General features: G+C 43.4%; 1 protein-coding gene across 3 annotated transcripts in view; it reads left to right on the forward strand.

Moving 5' to 3' along the window:
- The window catches only part of fam49al (family with sequence similarity 49 member A, like), a 32,848-nt gene extending 14,669 nt beyond the window's left edge, over positions 1 to 18,179 (forward strand). Inside the window, exons 2-12 of one of the 3 annotated variants that reach the window (XM_075450414.1) lie at positions 212 to 305; positions 4,722 to 4,801; positions 8,898 to 9,019; positions 10,117 to 10,222; positions 12,057 to 12,193; positions 12,315 to 12,392; positions 12,640 to 12,756; positions 14,155 to 14,234; positions 14,555 to 14,681; positions 16,662 to 16,732; positions 16,843 to 18,179. In XM_075450414.1, coding sequence (XP_075306529.1) covers positions 4,732 to 4,801; positions 8,898 to 9,019; positions 10,117 to 10,222; positions 12,057 to 12,193; positions 12,315 to 12,392; positions 12,640 to 12,756; positions 14,155 to 14,234; positions 14,555 to 14,681; positions 16,662 to 16,732; positions 16,843 to 16,906 — 972 coding nt within the window. In that variant the 5' untranslated portion in view covers positions 212 to 305; positions 4,722 to 4,731 and the 3' untranslated portion in view covers positions 16,907 to 18,179. Of the gene's footprint in view, positions 1 to 211; positions 306 to 1,382; positions 1,789 to 4,721; positions 4,802 to 5,658; positions 5,739 to 8,897; positions 9,020 to 10,116; positions 10,223 to 12,056; positions 12,194 to 12,314; positions 12,393 to 12,639; positions 12,757 to 14,154; positions 14,235 to 14,554; positions 14,682 to 16,661; positions 16,733 to 16,842 lie in introns of those variants that run through there. The other 2 variants (XM_075450412.1, XM_075450413.1) reach the window with 2 other exon arrangements.
- The last annotated feature ends 1,605 nt before the right edge of the window (positions 18,180 to 19,784 follow it).

Here is a 19,784-nt window from a genome sequence, read left to right on the forward strand (position 1 = left end):
CATCTTATTTCTGCTGTCTCTAAATGAGCTAAATGTTTGCTACATCAAGTTTAAACATGGGGGTATTTTGCTTTAATGCAAGCTCTCTGTTGCTCTTGCTCCAGCATTGCGATTAAAAATAAAACAAAACATGACAGTACAGCACATTCCCGTTAAAACGTGCTGTTAATTCCCTGTTCTCCGGTTTTCTGTCTGTCTTTGCCCATGCCAGGTGTTGGGTGCTGATGCTGTAACCACCGTGAGGAGCTGACAAGCCCTGGTTGATGCAGTGAAGTGTTCCAGTGGGATAAACACAAGTGAAGAAGGTAAGAATTAAAACTGAGCTACGAAAGAAATCGGAGAAAGGAAGAAAACATGAATATGTCAAAAATGAGGCCGTCACACAGAGCCTCCATATGGGAGCGTTGTGAAGAATAGAGGCTGATAGACGGCACCAAATGGCAGACATAAAGTTAAGCTGATTTGAAAGGAGATGAGAGCTGAGAGAATGGAGTTGATGCATTCCTTGTAAACACTACCGAATGGGTTTGATTCAGAAGCCACTAAATGTTCAGGCTCTTACAGGCAGATTGTGGTTAGACAGCAAGACACATGGAGGCGAGAGGGAGTTTGAAAAAGATTATTAGTGAGTTAATAGAGGTTAGACTTGGCAAAGATGATCAGTGCTGTTTCTGTGCTGAGAATATCCACACTGACGAAGCTCCCGGGCTGTAACAGGAGGAATCTTTCATCGAAAGCTGAAAGGAGGCTGAGAAGCATAGCTCTGCTGCTTGGCTACCAGTCTGGAACCAGGTTTTCCTTTCACGACCATGCCGACGCTGAGATGTGTCTTTATTAAGGCTCGAGGAGCCCCTCGCTCCGGTTTCTCTTGCCGGACTACAGATGAGAGCTGTGTGTCCTGTGCAGTTGCATAAGAGAAGCTCTTTGCTCCACTTTCACACTGTCTGACTGCATGTATGAGAAACTGTAACCTGTGGCCACCAAACACACTTCCTAATTCACAGAGTGCCATGCCTTAATGCTCAAACTGCGTGCCTGTCATGTATCCAATGGCTTTTATGGAATGCACATTATGGACGCAAACGCCCGTTTGCATGGCCCTTTCAGGATTTCCATTCTCCCTCTTAGATTTCTTTGCACCTAAGGGCCACCAGAGAAATTGAATGGCACCATGATAGATATGTGCTGTGACAAGACAAGACCAGAGGAGCCGGGGAGAGTGCTGCTGAGTGGTAAAATAGAGAAGTGAGGCAGAAAGGGGGGCTGGGGACATTTTTGAGGAACCCACTCTGACGTCAGAAACCAAAAGAGAGAAGGAGTTTTCTCTATACGTGAACAAAGTGAGACGCAACAATCACATTAGAAAAAGGCAGAAATGAAAAAAATTATGATTGCCTCTCCTCTGTGTCAGCAACCTCACCCACAGAAGGCTATCATCCTCTACATGCACAGCTTGAAAAACAAAAAAACAAAAAAAGAATTGCATCTAGCGCACAGACCAAATAGAGAAAACCACAGGCCTTTAAATAGATGGCAGAAAAAGAGAAGTGTGAAGTGCAGAAACATACAACGAGACAGAGGGAGACAGAGCGAGCGCAGGAGTTTACATCAGTCTCTCAGAGAGTGGCAACCGGTGCCTTCGTGGGACTCTGAAGCAGGCTAGCCTGGGATTTACCCACAGCAACAATTTCAGGAAACAGATAGGAGGAAGACAGGGGGAGAGGACGAGGGAGAAGAAACCGGGAGCTTCAGGTAGAGGGAGAGACACTGCACTCAGAGGAAAAGAGGGTAAGAGAAGAGAGCTGTGAGAGCCTAGCGACTCGTTTCTTCATTTCCTTGTTTTAAAGTTCGACATGTTGTGGGTCTGTGTTAGCCACAAGGCACATGCCATCAATTCAAGCACACATATCACCAGCGCTAACAACTGATTCATTAGATCGCTGTTGTTTAACTGACCCAGTGTGTGCGCAAGCAAGATGCCTTTTTTCCTCCATCTTCAGCTGAGAAGAGCAGACAATATTACCAGGCCAACTGTATCCTGGCAACCATCAGCCGAGTGCTGCTCTGTGGATGGGCCGCATGCTGCTCCTGACTCAGTTTATGCGTGTTAATATGTGTGTGGATGTGGCTGGTGCCTCTTCTAACGCACACCGACTTTTTTTTTTTTTTTGCACGTCAGAAATCTTTCATTGGGTAGCGCGAGGCTTCGGACTGGACCTCAGTTTGACTTCTCCTTTGCAATCACCTTGTCAGGCTGAAGAATGAGACTCTCGTATTCATATATTCACAGCCACGGCTCAGTTAGTATCTTGGAGCAGGTGGTCTAAAAGTCAAGGGGAGACGGTGTGCGTTTTACATGTTTGGACTGATGCTTGTGGGTTAAAGCAGTGACTCAGCATCCAGCTGTGTTTCTTGGCCTCTGAACAGATTTAGATGTGGATAGATATATCACACAGCAGATGCATTTCTCATCTGAAACTATGGAGAAATGTCAGGAAGCTGCCTCAGCGACTGGGCAGCGTAACTCCATCTGTCTGTACCTCAGTGCTGCATTGCAACACCCGTTCTTGCTGAGTAACAACGAAAAGACTGGGCCTTTTTTGTGCTGGATGGTGCCATCTCATAAACATGCTAATGCTGGCTATAAATCATTCCTGCAGGGTGACTCTGATAGGTCCCCGCTGTGTGCTAACATAGCACATAAAGAGGAAGTAAAACTTGGCAGCTGCTGAGCCTCTGCTACCGAAGTCCTCCTATGATCAATAAGAGAGGAGATAGTTAAAAAAAAAAGAAGGTTTCATACTCACACGGCTGCGAGTCACTTTTAAATATTAGATTCTGCTTCTTTGTTGAGTATTTTTTATTTTTTTTTGCACTCACGGGAATACAAAGTCCCCACAGGATCGCTCAGCCTACTCAGCCATCTCGTGGGTTGTTCCCTAAATTTCATCATCTTGCAGCAAACTTTATGTCAGTGCCACATATAGTCTGTATCTTTATGAGGAGGAAGATGAAACCAGCGAACTTGGTCAAAAACACACGCAATCTATTTGGAAAGTTTTTTAATCCCATTTCAGTTTCAGATCATCTTCTGTGATTAGTTGAATACAATACAAACACTACTGAAGCCAGTTCTCTTTTCAGTATAGAGTTTAAACTATTAGTTTTAATAGGCCAATGAAGTAAAAAAAAAGGATCCAGCTCATGAACAGATCGCATCATGTTCTGACCGTGTGAATCGGTCAAAAGTTAAGTTCAGAGAATTTACACACTAAGTCATAACTTTTAGTTAAACCTGCCTGGGATTAATAATAAGAGAAAAATGGCAAATCATCTGGTGGCAATGGAAATGCATCCAGAAGTATCCTATTAATAATACAAACGCCTAATTCACACACAAATGGTAGCACATAAGCAGTCTTTCATAATAGGAAGTGTTTTTTGTAAATGGTTCAACTTGTTCCACTTTTAAAAGTATTTTGTTTGCACCACTACTGGTTCTGGGGAGGGTTGAAACTGTCATGATCTGAAATACAAATGTATTCTCGGATGGACCTAAACCTCCAAAAAAGAGATTAAATAATAGTGAGGTCATAGTGCCCAGACAGATTAATCTGTGTCCCTCTAGCTTCTTATATTCACCAGATTGATTTCCAGATTTTATTGTTTAATGTTAAATTCCTAAATGGACTAATGCTATGTTACCTTGCTGAACTCTTTCATTTCTAAAATCCAGCCAGTGATCTGTGGTCATCTGGCTAGTTGCTCCTGGAGGTGCCTAAAACTAGGTTTAAAACTAGGATCGATGGAGCCTTTGGATGATGGCTGCCTCCAACACGTGAAAAAGTCAGTTGCCCCCATCCTGCAACACTTAAAATCCCTTTTATAGATCCATTTCTTCTCTTTGGCTTTCAATTTGTGCAAAAAAAATCTCACCATCCCTGCAGCTACTGTGTAATATATTTGACTATTCTTAATATTTATTGTTTCATGTTGTTGCAAATCTAATATATGGCTATTACTATTTATCATTGAGTTATTATTTATTAGTGTTATGTATTTTCTGTTCTGTTCTATTCTATTATTATGTCCCTTTGCTCAGCACTTTGGTCAAGTTGTGCTGTTTAAAATGTGCTATATAAATAAACTCGACTTGGTTCCTGTAAGCACATGCGAGCGCACAGACCTGCACACCCTGCCTGGCTGAGCCACAGCATCATCTATGAAGGGGGTTTCATAAAGTTCTGGCATCTGGCCTTTGGGTAGAAGGTATGAAAAGCTTGTCATGGAGCATCTATAGACCGCTGCACATAAAAAAGCATGAGAAGGGAGCAGTCTGTCCATGGCAGGATTTTATTGGGTTACTATAGTAACGTAAATGGTTGAGAACCACTGCTCAGCTGTGACTCCCAGTGAGTGAGCTAAATGATTCAGCACTGGATTTGGGCCTTCCTGTAATTGAATACGGCACACGCTGCGTATTGGATGCAAACTGTGATCAGTGTCACTTACGACTGGAATGTCTGACTTCGCTCTGGACATATTGCTGAAACAGAAGGATCGGGGAGACAAGGAAGACAGGATAATTAGAGAAAAGCAGATGGGTAAAAAAAATGAAAAGAGTCCCAACATGCTGTGTTCTCCGTGTGCCTGTTGTGTGTTGTCATGCGGGCTGCCAGGTTCTGCGTACTGTATGCATTTTGTTGTTTCCTCCCGTCCAGGTCGCCAGCCATGGGGAACCTCATTAAGGTCCTTGGCAAGGATTTAGAGAACTGTCCGCATTTTTTCCTGGACTTTGAAAGTAAGTGAGCGCCTGGGTGTGTGCACGTGTGTGTGTGCTTAAGTGGTGCGTGTGGAGCAGAGGTGTGTCAGCGGGAGGTGCGTGTAGATGCGAGCTACTGAGTTGTTGATGGTGTGGTGGAGTGTCGTTGAGGGTGTGGTTTGTCATTATCAGACGCTCTTCAGTCCCACTCTCTGGTTATTAATGGTATATACTGTATATATTGCCTCTTATATATATATATATATATATATATATATATATATATATATATATATATATATATATATATATATATATATATATATATGCATACATTTGCATATACACTGAGACAAACAAGGATTATTATGAATCATAACAGTAATATCTGCAACAGAGATGACACATATCATAGAAGCAAACTAAATGATTATAAAATAATGACCTCAGAGGTATTTCCAACAATAATATATGAATGCAAGAAAGACCAATTCAAAAAATGACTTGTATCTGGGGTGTATAGTCTCATATGTTCTGCTTTCTCTGTTGTTGTTGTGCAGAATTGTCATTTAAGTCTGTCTGTAACATTGTACCACTGAACTAGAGGACTGCTGCCATCAGAAAAGGGTCGTTTTTTACCCAAAGACAGCTCTAAATGAACGAGAATACATGAGAGTGGGATTTAAGATGCTGCGTGTTCATGTTGCCATGCTTCACCCAGGACATACTCCCGTCATCCCATTCCAATGATTCCTGCTCATCTGGTGCTCCGACTCAGCACCGTCACCTCTCACACACCAAACACACGCACACACACATATGCATATATCCACATGCGCACAACCCGACATCCATCCCCCCATCACCCACAGACTTCTCCCCTCTCTCTGTTCCAGGGGGCTCATGGGAAACCTCCTGAAAGTGCTGGCTTGCGCCGAACTTGAGCATGGCCCAATAGTTTTCCTTGACTTTGAACGTGAGACCATCCGCTTCTTATTTTTGTTTAGTTATCCCTTTCTCTTTGTTGCCTTTTTTTGTTATTCCATCCATCTTGGCTGACCATTGTGCCACCTTTATGTTCTTATTTACTCGTTTCCCTTCCCCTCACCTCTTCCCCCCCTCACCCTTCTTTCATTATCGTTTGGTTTTCTGCTCCGGGGACTGACATTTGAAAGTCATTTGGCTTCTTTCAAGAGAGTCCTATTCACAAGCACCGCGTCTTATTAGGTGCAGACAGATGCACAAAAGCACACTGACACTTTTGCAGAAATGACAACAATAAGCTTTTATCTTCACAGCCACTGAAATTTGAGGAGAAATAAACAGTGAATGTCAGTCCTGTGTGGGTTTATGCTGCTCTGGGATGACTATGTCAAACAAAAAGTCCATCGTCATCCCTCTACCTCTTCATCTCCTCATCCCCTATTTTGTGCCTAACCTCCCTCTCTGTGTGTGTGTGTGAGTGTGTGTGTGTGTGCTTTCCTCTAAATGGTATGGATGTAAGATTGAAAGAGAAGCTAAATATTTACACCTTCCTCTCCCATTTTCCCAATAAGTGAATTCCAAACTTTGCAGTGTGACAGTGTGAAAACATCCATCCTAACAAGTCTTCTTGTTGTAGTCCTCAGGGTTAAAATCTCACAATGCCACGGCTAACATATCACCCTTCCCAGTCATACTGCTACCACGACTGAAGATCTAAACTAATCTTAAATGTTTAAGAGTTTTCCTCTGTCGTTTCATCTCTTCAGACCAATTTTAGCTTTTTTTGCCTGCAGATTTTAAGACTGACTGGAAGACTAAATGCACTGTTAAGATGCAGATATTTTTGCACTGTATCCCTACATATTCTGCCCCTCCCCTGCAACTTCCCCCCTTTAACAGCTGGCTTCCTTCTCCTTACCGGCTGTATGTTACAGTGGGAGTGGGAGAGCTCACTTCTGGCGAGAGACGTCAGCTGTCAAATAGGTTGAATTTCCCCCTTCTTTTATCATGCATGTCACTGACTCTACTTCAAAAGCAAGAGGAGTGAGTCAGACTCGGGACTGGCAGCTTTAGACCTCCCCTCCTCCCCCACCCACCTCTGCGCCATCTGTGAGCTCTCCCTCTCAAGCTGGGGACACACTCACCTCTGTCACACAGATCTAAGTTTGGTTTAAACTGCAGTCAGCTCTCGTGTGGGGCTCCTTATAACCTAAAGTTAATCATTATACCCCCGTTGGAAGGCGGAAAACCTGGCGACAAACAAAAAAACCTAGCCCATCTCTGTTTGAAGTCTTCAATTAACACAAAGCAGGCCATTGTGTTCAACCAGTAATCACCCTCAAAATGAAGTAAAACAATCCTGATCCTTCCAAGAAATGGCTTGAAATTTTAGTAAAAAGTACAGTTAAATGAGAAGATTGATACCACTCTTGTGTCTGTGCTAAAAATGTGCGGCTCGAGCATTGTATTTTAGTCAGAATCACCAAATGCCCACTGTTCTCCCGAGCCCTGCAGCTGGCTGCTCATCCATATCAAGCAGGACTCTTTGGCCCCTGCGCTGTCTGCGTGCTTTCAGATTCTGTAACACTGCAGGAAACAGCAGCACCCAAGCCAGCAAAGTGTCAGCTGAAACGGGGATGTTGCGTTGAAGATTAGAGTCCTGAAAGGTTCTAAATTAGGGGTGAAATATTACTGAATGGGGATTATTTTTGTACAGGTTCCTTGCTTCTTACTTTGAGTGTAAAAAAAAAGGACAGAATGACAGAATTGAATTTATATTGAAGTCTTTTTAAGATTGTAATAAAATCGTGACAGTTAATGCTCATGGCTGCGATAGTCTATAGATAAAAGATTTCATGCACTGTAGGAATAACTAATCTTTGGACTGGAGTCTGGTTACCTGTTGCTTCCTGTTGTTAAGCTAACCATCTCTAGGTTCCAGGTCCATATTTAGCGTTAATGTATGAGTGGTAATGATCTTCTCATCTCGGTCTCAGACAGAAAATGAGATTAGGTTGTACTTGTTCAATTAGCACCTTTTAAACCTGTAGTTTACAAGAAGAGTAGAGGAGGCACTAGTGAGAAGTTACAAAAATAGCACAACTAGCTGTGCGTAATAGGGCAGGCGGTGGTGCACGTAGGGTAGCAAATATCCCAAGATTACTACTCCTCTGCGGGGCTGCAGCGCCTCAGAGTACAAAAAAACAATTCAGCATCTGGAGAACTGCCTGAGCACTCTCCCACAAGCTTTTTACACCTGAATCACAGACAGACAAAAGACAAGAGAAGCAAACACAATCATGACTCAAGAGGACACATCCTAAATTGTGTTGCTCAAACCCCGAGTCCCTCCTGTACGCACGCAGAGCGCCACATGGGCAAACAAAGCAGAAGTGTGACTGGGAGGAGCCCTGCAGCAAAAACATTAAGTTTACATGATAGGAACAGAGAGAAAGAAAATGACTGGACATGCCCAAAGCTTCTGCTGCACGTTTGCTTTAACATTTCTCACAATTAAACCCCAAGGGGGGGGAAAGAATAAAAAATGAAGAAGCAAAAGGCGAAACAGAAAAGTGGGAAGAGGGTGATTAAGACTATTATATCAATCTGATGAGGCGGTAACACCCATCCAGGCCTGTATAAATCTCTGCTGAATGGACAGTAGACAATTACAGTTCAGGATGTGTGTTACCCGAGTGGTGCAGTCCTGAAAACTATCGTGTTAAACTACCAGTCGTTGCCTCCAAATTGTTCCCTGAAGTGAAATTGACTTGCCATCTTCTTGGCTGTACCGCCGTGCAATCAAACCTTGCTGTGTGACAGAGAAAGTCTCTTGATATAATTCTGAGGGTAAATTGGATCATCAGTTCACTGGCCAGATTTGACCTCAGATATTTACAGCTGGAGTGATTATTTGAGTGTACTATGTCGGATGAAATGCAGTCATCTTAACTTGTGAAGGCTATGATCTCAGGTTTTTATCTGGCCTTTTAGGATATCATCATTTAAGCTCTTCTCTCTGTATTACTTCCCCCCCTCCTCGGCCCCCTTCCCCTGAACATTCTCATCTCTTCCTGCACCTTGCATCCCACTTTCACTTCTTGCTCCCTCTCTTCCTCTTTGTGTCCCTCGCCTCCCTCCCCTCTGGCAGATGCCCAGCCCACGGAGGCAGAGACAGCCGTGTGGAACCAGGTCAGCGCCGTGCTGGAGGAGGCTCACGGGATCCTGGCCGAGCTGCAGTCCTATAACGGCGCTGGGCAGGAGATACGAGAAGTGAGCGTGAAGCAGTCGATAAGTGCTGGAATAAAATCAACCCCCCAATAAACCGGCGAGGCACAGTGCAGGGTGGAAACACGACACTTATGTGTGATTCATAAGGCTTGCCAGGGTCACATTCTCATAAGAAATGTGCAAGATTCGGTATAGACTGAAACAGAAATGTGTAAAAATATTTCTTGAAGAAATATTTGCTGGTATGGCAGAGGCCTAAAGATCATCTGTGTCCATATTGAGCTTTACCTCGGTGACACATATCTGCAGACCTGTTTCCTCTGCAGCATGAACAGGGAGCTCAGCTGCCTGCATACCTACATTTAGAAGTGCTGAATCATTTCCTCTCCTTGTTTGCTAAATCTGAGAACTTGGAAGCATTTTAAGGCACCATACATGTAAGCCTGCCTATGTTTCACATGGCTTGATCCTATTGTTTTTTTAGATTGCCTTAGACTGCCACACGCAGTGATATTTTTTGCTTGTTTTATTGTACTACAGGGAACAATTCTGACAATAGAGTTGTACTAAAAACCTAATTTGTCACTATGAATGTAGTAGTCACATCATCACCTTCCTGCCTGGAATACTAAGTATCAGTCGAGCATCATTTGCGTGTTAATTCGTCACGGAAAGTGGCTCCCGAACAAAAGCACAGTTTACTTTTGTCGTGATTCGTGCTTTAGGGCATGTGACGCCCTCATGTTAGAAAGATATTTTTGTGCTGTTTTTAAACATTTACATCTCAAGTTGCTCCAACTTGGCTCGAGGCAAGCCTCGGATAGAGCCGGGAAGTAAACATATTTTTGCTGCATTTGGTGACAGTACAAAAAAATGAAATAAGTTAGCTCCCTCATTAAGGAATAATGTTTCCATTTGTGTCTCTGTGGGACAGTTTGGCAAACTGCGTCTGAATCTCATTAGATTTAGATTCCTGAATGGCGCGTCTGTGTACAATCGCTGCAGTTTGAAAGTACCACAAAGGCTGAAAATGTCTCTAATGTCATAGATGGCTTTAAGGAAGAGAGAGGAGGAGACGTGGGAGGGGTTTTTGATTCGGTTTGCAAAAGTAACATCTGTCCGTATTACTCGCCCCGCAGGCCATCCAGAACCCAGGCGACCTCGCTCTTCAGGAGAAGGCCTGGAACGCAGTCTGCCCCCTGGTGGCCAAGCTGAAGAGGTTCTACGAGTTTTCCCTCCGATTGGGTGAGCGTGACCAGTTATGTTCAGTCTAGATAGTGACCACAGAGAATGATATGACACACTGTCTGGTGGCTATACCATTTAAGTTGAACCTAAATCTAATTAGGAGGTATCTGCTGTGACCTACAGCTAAGCGAGCCATTCAATGCAACTATAAAAGTGAGAATTGTCTGCATATCATTAGGCGAAAGTGTTTTCTGGGTAAAGAGTCAGTAGAGTGTAGACTCTGTAGAGGAAGGAGAGTAGGAGGTAAAGGGTGCACACAGGAAGTGGTGCACCATTTACCTCTGGTAGTTTTCAGCGAGGCGAGCCACAGTGGGCTTTTCGTACATTATGACAAAGACGTAATCTCCTTCTCTGTTTATCACATTGCGTGACAGAAAGCGGTATGAGATAACCATTTGGTGGAGTAATTTGCTGCATGCCAACAGCAACTATTGTACTGTTTTTTTGACACCTATTCTATATACGCAGGTTGTGCGGTGCACTGTTAGTACTGTAAACGCCTTGTGATGGCGGAAAATACAGTCACATCACAGCATGAAGGACAAGATTAGAATATTCATTTAAAATTGGTGAAAAAGGGTAGCAATGCCAAAAAGTCAATGTCGTTTTACATGCATTTTCAGTCTGATAACATTCCTTTACGCACACACACTCATACGCTGCAATGTCCTCTCAACCATCTCTGCAGCATCCTGACCCAGCAGCTAGGCAGCCGTTGCTACGGAAACAGCGGTACAAGGTTGTCCAGAACTGAGAGAGACAGATAGAGTGAAACAGAGTTCAGCTGCCGCCTCTGCTCTGCCTTCCAATAATACCTCCATCTCAGGGACATTGTGTTCTCAGCTTTCCATAATGTAACAGGGAAGCTGACTAATGATTGATGATGATGATGCGTCTGCGTTAATGTGTCTATCAGAAACATCGAAATGTCCGCCATGTTGGAGAGAATAATGATTCGGAGAGTTTAATCTACAACATCCCTCCTCTTTCTGAGCCTTGTACCGGCTTTGCTATGTTTACTTATCTGATTTAAGGCAGCAGTATATGTGCTATAAAAAAGAAATAGAGCTGGAGTGTCTCTCCATCATTTTCAACCCTCAGGACTGAGTGCAGAGGGTTGGAGGTTGCACCGAGATGCTCTCTCTGCTGACAGCAGCAGGGAGACTGGGGTATCTGCCCAGGCCCTTTAGATTAAACACTTCACTGCTGTATTTATAGAAGGCCCTCATGCATTTTTAATGCAGAGGAAGGGATGGGGCCTCAGGAGGCTCCGCTTCTGAGGCACCACTACAACATCCAGCCTCTGAGGTCAGGCTCCGGTGTCTGGTTTGTTACAGGCAGCAAAGCGGCGAAAAAGCCTGAGTTCAATGCCACGTGTGACACGGGGGAAATGTATGGTCACTGATACAGTAGCCACAGGGACGCTCAGGCTGCATGATCAGCCACAGTGTGATCGCATCGCATGCTCCTTTAGTTTGGGATGTTGAGAGATGTTTACTGTTGGTGCCAGCGGTCACATTTTGACTTTCCCTGCTGGCTGACCTGACCTCTCTGCTACGAAGGGATCTGAAGGTCTCCTGTTTTGCCTGCCGTCAGATCCAACTGTACAAAAAGTGCAACAGGCATGCTGTTATGCAGCAAAGATATGACTAAACCCGTGGAAAGAGATTGCTTCTGTTTACACCAGTTAACATCCTGCTACAGCAGCATTTAGTTTTTAAGCTGGCGGCACAAAAGAGTCTTCAGATGAGACGAAAACGTGTACGGTGTGACGAGCAGATTCGGGGGAGCTTGGGAAAGCTGAATTTCTGGGGTGTGCATATCCTTGCAGAGAATGCCCTGCGCAGCCTGCTGGAAGCGCTGACGAGCCCGCCCTACGCTCCCATGCAGCACCTGGAGCGAGAGCAGGCCCTGGCCAAACAGTTCGCAGAGATCCTTCATTTTACCCTCAGCTTTGATGAACTGAAGGTGAAAGGAATCATTTTTCTTCTGATTATCCCCCTCAAAATCTGATCCAAACTATACAGAAATCAATGGAACTGAACAACTTAGTGAAACCATTTCCAAACGGTTTTCTCTCCCTGTGCAGATGACAAATCCAGCAATCCAGAATGACTTCAGCTACTACAGGAGGACTATAAGTAGGAACAGGCTGAACAACCAGCAGGTGAGGCTGTGAAGGAGCGATCCGGCTTACACGATGAAACGAGCCAAAGCAGTGCAGCTTTACTTTGTCGCTTTGATCGTTAAAGACTGAAAGTGGGGGTGTTAATCCTCCTCCTAACAGCACAGAGAGATGCACGATCAATATTTCATTTGGCGTTCGAGTTGTACAAATTAGAGCCGTCATTTTACCAGCTGATGGTGATCTTTTTGTGTTTAAAATGTGACATCTGTTTGGTACGGGTGCGCAGCTGGAAGCAGAGAACGAGGTCAACAACGAGATGGCCAATCGGATGTCCCTGTTCTACGCCGAAGCCACACCGATGCTGAAGACTCTGAGTAACGCCACCACCAAGTTTGTTTCAGAGGTACGGTTCTTTCTGTGTCATGGCTCAGTTACTGAGCTGGGCTTCCAGCTTTAGCTGCCGTTGCTTTGATTACCGTCACTGAGAGCAAGTGAGAGTCAAAAACTGATTTTGAAGGCAGCTGAAGAGTATTTATAGTTTTTTCTATCTTTGTTATCAGTCAGTCGTAGTGGAAGCCCTCAGATAATCAGTAAAAGTAACTATATAAGAATACAAAACGATGCTACAGTGAGTAAGACGTTGCTCAAGAGGAAACTATGGGAGTCGGGGCAAAATTTAGTAAGACGGTTTCTGTTATTGTTACACAGTTATCTTCCTTATCAGCAGGCTTCTAATGAGAACCAAGAAAAGTAAACAGGTTGCTCATTAGTTTTAGGACAGATTTTAAGATTTCACCTCCAACTTTCGACAGACTAAACCTGAGATTCTCAAGCTGTTAGAGCTCCTCTACTTTGCCCACATGAGGAACTCAGAATATGCTTAGTCAGTATATTTTCAAACTCCTATTTATAAACTATATCACAAGGCTTTAAATGAAAAAAAAAAATACATGTTTGGTTTATTGTTAACAGATTCAGAAGCGTAATTTTATTGTTACTCTCTTCTTATTCTGCGTCTCGTAGCTAATCCGTGAGGGCTTGAGAGATAAAATATTAACACGTTAAGCCGAAGCACAAAGCAGAAGCACAGGAACCAAACGGCATAGAAATGAAAGCAAGAAGTATCCCCAAACTTGTATTTTTGTACAAGACTTTTGTACAAGATGTAATTTGTTTAATTAGAAGAATAATCTCAAAAGATCAGGCAAAAGAATGACTACATTTAAAGTGCGATTTACTAGACCTGAGAGAGTTTTTGCTGGATAGAAATCTGAATAACCCCAGATCATGGAGTGATTAACAGCACAGCACCTCTGCTGATCACTACTTGCACAGATGTGGTCGGTGTCAGCCAACTGACCGGAAAGTGAAGGTGGACTAGAATCAGCTGTCATTAGAGAGCGCAGAATACACCCATGTGGTTGATGTGGAAGAAGTGGAAAGAAGAGTTGAACAATAGAAATCATTCTATTTCAAACATATTCTAATGAAACAGATGCTTTATTGTGACTGCGCTGGGGCTGAATGAATTCATTCTGGTTTTTACTTCATGCTACGTTTGGTTCTTCAGCACAGGTGCTCCCGGGGTGAAAACTCCCCCTTTCTCCTTTTCTTTGCTGTCAAAACACAGTTGAGACTCATGCAAAATGTAGAGAATGCGCTGCTGATGACAGCCACTTCGCATTTCACTCTGCTGATGTACTTTGTCTCCATCGTGTGGTGGAACATTTAGTCCCTTCAGAGCTTAAACTGCGCAGGATGTTCTCACATGTTCTCCGGTTTCTCTTTTGTCTTCCTTCAGAATAAGACCCTGCCCATAGAGGACACCACAGACTGCCTGAGCACCATGGCCTGCGTGTGTCGCGTCATGCTGGAGACTCCGTGAGTGCTTGCGGCACTTCCCCTTCCCTTCATTGTCCTCCCTGCATTTCATTCTTGTCTTGTTTTTCCCTCTGAATGTCAGAAACTTAAATTCCAATGAACAGGCTCTTTCAGAGGGACCAAGGGAGGCTCATTCAATACATTAGCCTCGCTCAAAGAGGCGTTCATTCTATTTTGAAAGTTTTTTTCTCTCTGTTTCTCTTTTGCTCTCTTGTCATCTGGTGGTCACCTTGACTGTTTGTCCCATCATGCTCCGACTGTAAGAAAAAAAGAAAAGAAAGAAAGATAACCACTTTGGTCTGTGACTGTTTCCCCCTCAGGGAGTACCGCTGCCGGTTCACCAACACAGACACCATGCTGTTCTGCATGAGAGTGATGGTAGGGGTCATCATCCTTTACGACCACGTTCACCCAGTCGGGGCTTTCGCCAAGACCTCCAAAATTGATGTGAGTGCTCTGTTGGATCATTTTCTCTTTTAAAAGTTACACATGGCTTCATTATGAAATTTTTTTTTTTTTAAAAAGGCTACCAATCTCTACTGTGCTGTAAATCAGGGAAGTGGTGGTTGATCCGATTAAAATCAGCCATTTTTTACTAATGTAGTCCTCAAGATAAAGTACAGTTAAAGCACTTAACCATATCTCAGGATGTTTCTTGTTCATTTTAATGATCAGAATGCATCCATGACAAAGGGTTCAAAAAATATAAATGAAAAATTTCATTAAAAAAAAAAACCTGGGAACCTATGGCTCAATTTGCTTCAGGTTTGGGATGAGATATTCACCATCTGGGGGTGAACCGACCATCTAATACACACTGAATTAAACCCATGAGAAATTTTAAAGGTAGTTTTCCTCTTTACCTCCTCCACCATTTTCCACATTAGTCATGTTTATTTCCTTAAAGCTAACATAAAACCAACCAAATGAACATTAGATGTCACCGTCGCAAATTCTTTTGCATCTCTGAAACAAATGTGTTGAACACCAAAGTTGTGACCCGAAACAGACTAAACATGTGCGTTGGATAAAACTAGAAAAATAAGAAATACACTAAAGCTAAAAATCTAAACAGCATGGATAAACTCCGGAAAAACTACAAGGCATTTTAGTCAAAAGACAAAGCCTTAAAGAAAAAAAAATCTTGTTAACAACCCAACCACTAAAGCTTGAAGACTGAAGAATCCAGTGTGAAAAAGCCATTCACACCAGAGTTGCAGGTATATGTGAATTCATGTCTTCCAGCCTGGTTGAATTTACCCCACAGCTACTACTGAAGGGGTAAGAACGCATAGAACTAGCTAACTCACCAATTCAGGACAATGTTTAGCTAGATGTTAGCAAATTATTCTTTAAAGAAAATTGTTGCTCATCACTCCACCCATGTGCTTTTATCAGGCAGATACGATGAGTACTTCCAAAATTAATAGTCACATGACAATGAAGTTCCACAGTTGCCAGGATACAAGGGCTGGGTCGTCTTATTCCTTTGTCCCCTTTTCTAAATCTAAAATCTTGCTAAAGTGACATCTTTCTGAAAATAATCCCCACAGTGTTGCATCAGGTTATTCTATTTGCAGATCTGCAGTAAAAGCTGCATCATGCTGCCCTCACATGTGGCCTGCACACAAATTTGATCTTCTCTGTCGGAGTTTCAGTGGGAGAGCTTCAACGTGCCGAGATGGAAAGTCAAGACAACAACCACAAGAAGACACAAAGTTACCGCATAGAGGCTAAATGCCCTCACACGTGAACTACAGCTTTTAGTGGCAAGCTCTGAAAGAGGCTGCATACCAGAACAGAAATGTCGGCAACATTCACTGCCGTGGACACCTTCGAACATGTGGAACTGAAACCGGTAGAAAAACTGTCAAGGAGCCTCCTCTGCTATTCCCGACATGCTGTAAATTAAACACAGGGATTTCCACAGTCCTTCTGCATCATGTGCTGCATGTGCTGCGCTCCACCCAGGCGCCTCTCTGGTGTATTTCATGTTATGAGAACATCTCCTGCTGAGAATCTCCCAAATGGGAAGTGCATGTGCGAACAGCGCAAAGAGTCTGCATCCAATTCTCAGCACATTCTCCTTTAAGAGGCAGAGACATTAAATTGCCGCGGATGTGTCAATTTACCGAAAAGAGATACACAGTGACCACAAACAGATGCACCATGACAACAGAGAGACAAAATGAACACAAGCAGGTGCTGATTTACTATAAAAGAGAAACAAAATGGCTACTGAGAGATATGAACTGACCACAAAAGCCGTCTCTGTGGTGATGCGTTTTCAACACCAACCTGCTATAAAATGTGTTTATTTAATCGTGTTTGGCTGCAGCAGCAGCAGGAGGAGGTGAGGTTGATCTGAGGATGCTGACCTTTGTCCTATTGTGCTCTAACGCCCTGTGTTGTCTCTGTGGCTGGCAGATGAAGGGCTGCATCAAAGTGCTGAAAGAGCAACCGTCCAACAGCGTGGAGGGACTCCTGAACGCACTGAGGTGTGTGTGTGTGTGTGTGTGTGTGTGTGTGGCCGTGTGCAGACACATTACAGAAAAGAATGGGTGAAAGCGTTCTCATCTTCTTCTTTTTTCCCCCCCGCCACCCTCAGGTATACGACACGGCATCTAAACGATGACAGCACCTCCAAACAAATCAGAGCCCTCCTGCAATGAAAGAAAGAAAGGAGAGGCAGAAAAAAAGGAGGAGGAGTGGAGAAATGCCAGAGTCTGGGAAACCTGTTTGTTTACAACGAACAAAGAAAATCATCTCCGGGTTAAGCGCAACCTGATGATAATAAGAGGAATTTAATTATATATATTGTCAGCTGTCCATCATTCTGTCTCTCATTTTGTAAAGTAAGAAAAGAGGGAAAAAAAAGCCAGAAAAGAAGATATAGATATATATTAAAAGAAGCTTAACACAAGCAGCAGATTAAGAGTAGGTAGAATAAAAGATGATGCTATATTGGAAAATTTAAGGTCAGAACCAAAATGTACAAAAAAAAAAACAAAATATGTTCCAGCAGTAGTCTGACAAGTATTTTTGCACACACTTTGAAAACAATGCCATCTCCTCTTCTCTGAAATCTGACCCCAAACCGGTTCCCTGATTCCTTCCGGATCCACCCCCCCCCCCCTCCCACACACACACACACACACACACACACACACACACTCTCAGCCAAAGCTGTCGAGGCCTCTCCGTCTCCCTCAGCTACACTGATCTCTGCATGCAGGTGAGTCATGAAGCAATGTGATGGATGCACTCCGGAGATTTGCTTCCGCCTGCGTCACTACTTTTCTACATCAGCGCAGCTGGGGGACGGGATAAAAGGACAGGAGCCGCCTGTTTTTTTTTGTTTTGTTTTTTAACAAAGAAACAAACAAAAAAAAAGCCTCCGTTTTGACCCTGATTTCCTCCTCACAGTTCATCTTCCCACTCACACATGCAGCTGCTGGATTTGTGGGTTGTTCTTTTTTTTCCCTTGGCCCAAGAAAACACAGATCCACCCATGTAGTGCCCTGACGCTGTACACATCCCAGAATAAAACCTTCGTCTGGCTTTACTTGAAAATGCCCTTCACTCTGCATCTTTCTCTCCATGGTGCTAATGTGGTTTAGATATCACAGTGCTAGCTTCTTAAACATCATTTGGCCTTGACCAGCTTTAGACATAAGACAAAAAGAAAGGAACAATCTTCCATTTATTTTTACTTTTTTGCACCAATACGTCCAATTTCAAATTCTGAGAGGATCAGATCTGCTTTCAGATTCGTGCAAAGACACGGACAAAGACCCAAGGGGAGCATTGTGGCAAACCTCAGCACACATTACTTCTTCACCTAGTGCCAAAGCTGACTGGTGTACATCATCAGACCAGGCTGCAAGGGAGTCTCATAGTCTGTGACACATCACTCATCATCCTTTTAATTACACGTATGGGGGGGAAGAAATTATATGAGAGGACGGACGAGTCGGGAAGCGGTCAGGCTTAGACGCACAGGCATTTTCAGAGAGATCCGAGAGCTCCAGTGTAAATATGTGAGGCTCGTCTCGGGCGACATCTACACGGTCCATGTGGGTCGTCGAGGAAAAAACACAACCGTCATCAACACCTGCATACAACTAGACTTCTTTCTTTTGGTACGAGGCTGATTAAGTCATTCAGTAAGTGGGAAATTAAACTGAAACTTTAAAAAAACTCTAAGGAGATTAAAAAGAAGTGCTGTACTTTGGATGTCTATAGACCTTAGCCTAATTTAATTTGATCTTATAATATATTTTCCATACAGGGGTATGTGGACAAGCATATTCTTGTATAAATACATAGATGGCATGTTGTAAAAGTTCTGACAGAAATGTGTAAATAAGGTGTTTTTATTCATTTTTAATTGTTCAGTGACGCTGAAATTGGGTATGTGTTGTCTCTCAGAATTACCATGCTTTTGGCTTGGACCATCGGACTTGCCGTAGTCGTAGGTTTCTGAAAATTCAGCTTCATTACTGCGAATGAACCAGATGGAGGGGAGGGGACACTGAGGGGAGGGGAGGGGGGGCAGGGGCAGTCCATTTGCTTGTTATTTTGTATATTTTGTGCAACAATAAACTTGTCATTTATTACATTCAACCCACAACGTCCCGTGTGTGTTCATGAGTCCTGGGACAGAAAGCAGTGATCATCCCATCTTTTACTTTATTTAAATGAGTCCCCCTCTGCTCCTCAGAGTTAAATTCTAAATCAATCAATTCAGATGTGATTAACGTGAACACTCCAGACTTTAATTTAAAGTCATTTTCATACATTTCAGCTCCACCATGTAGAAATTACAACCCTTTTTATACACCCTCCCCCTCATTTCGGGGCACCATAATGTTGGGGACAGTTGGCTTCCCAGATGTTTGTGATTACTCTGGTGTGTTTCATTGCTTCATTAGCGCAGGGATTAAATATCTCGGCCTGCTTCTGCCGTTACCATTGTTCAACACGAGGAGAGAAGCTGTGCCAATGAAAGCCAAGGAAGATCATTAAGAAGAAAGAATGCACTGGTGAGCTCTGTAATCCCAAAGGGAGTGAGAAGCCAAGGACGACCTCCACTGCTGAGGACAGAAGAATCCTCACTATGGTAAAGAAAAAAAAAACTGATCAGAAACAGACTTAAGGAGGCAGGTGTGTCTTTGTCAGACTTCTATTCACAGAAGAGTTTTTGAACAGAAATACAGAGACTGCACTGCAAGATGGCAACAAAAACAAGATGGCCCAAATTATAGTTTGCCAAAAAGTACTTAAATGAGGTATTATGGACAGACGAGACCAAGATGAAGCTGTATAAGTGATCAAGTGTGGAGACAAAAAGGAACTGCCCAAGATCCAAAGCATAGCAGCTCATCTGTTAAACATGGTGGTGGGGCTGCTATGACACACTTCTCCTCATTGACGATGGAACAACTGATAGCAGCGGCACAATGAATTTCTGAGGTGGATAGAAACATGTGATCTGCTCAAGTTCCAGTAAACGCCTCCATAGTGATTGGACGGCGCTTCGTCCTGCAA

The sequence above is a fragment of the Odontesthes bonariensis genome, chromosome 18 (assembly GCF_027942865.1).
Source record: "Odontesthes bonariensis isolate fOdoBon6 chromosome 18, fOdoBon6.hap1, whole genome shotgun sequence".
NCBI classification, from domain to species: domain Eukaryota; kingdom Metazoa; phylum Chordata; class Actinopteri; order Atheriniformes; family Atherinopsidae; genus Odontesthes; species Odontesthes bonariensis.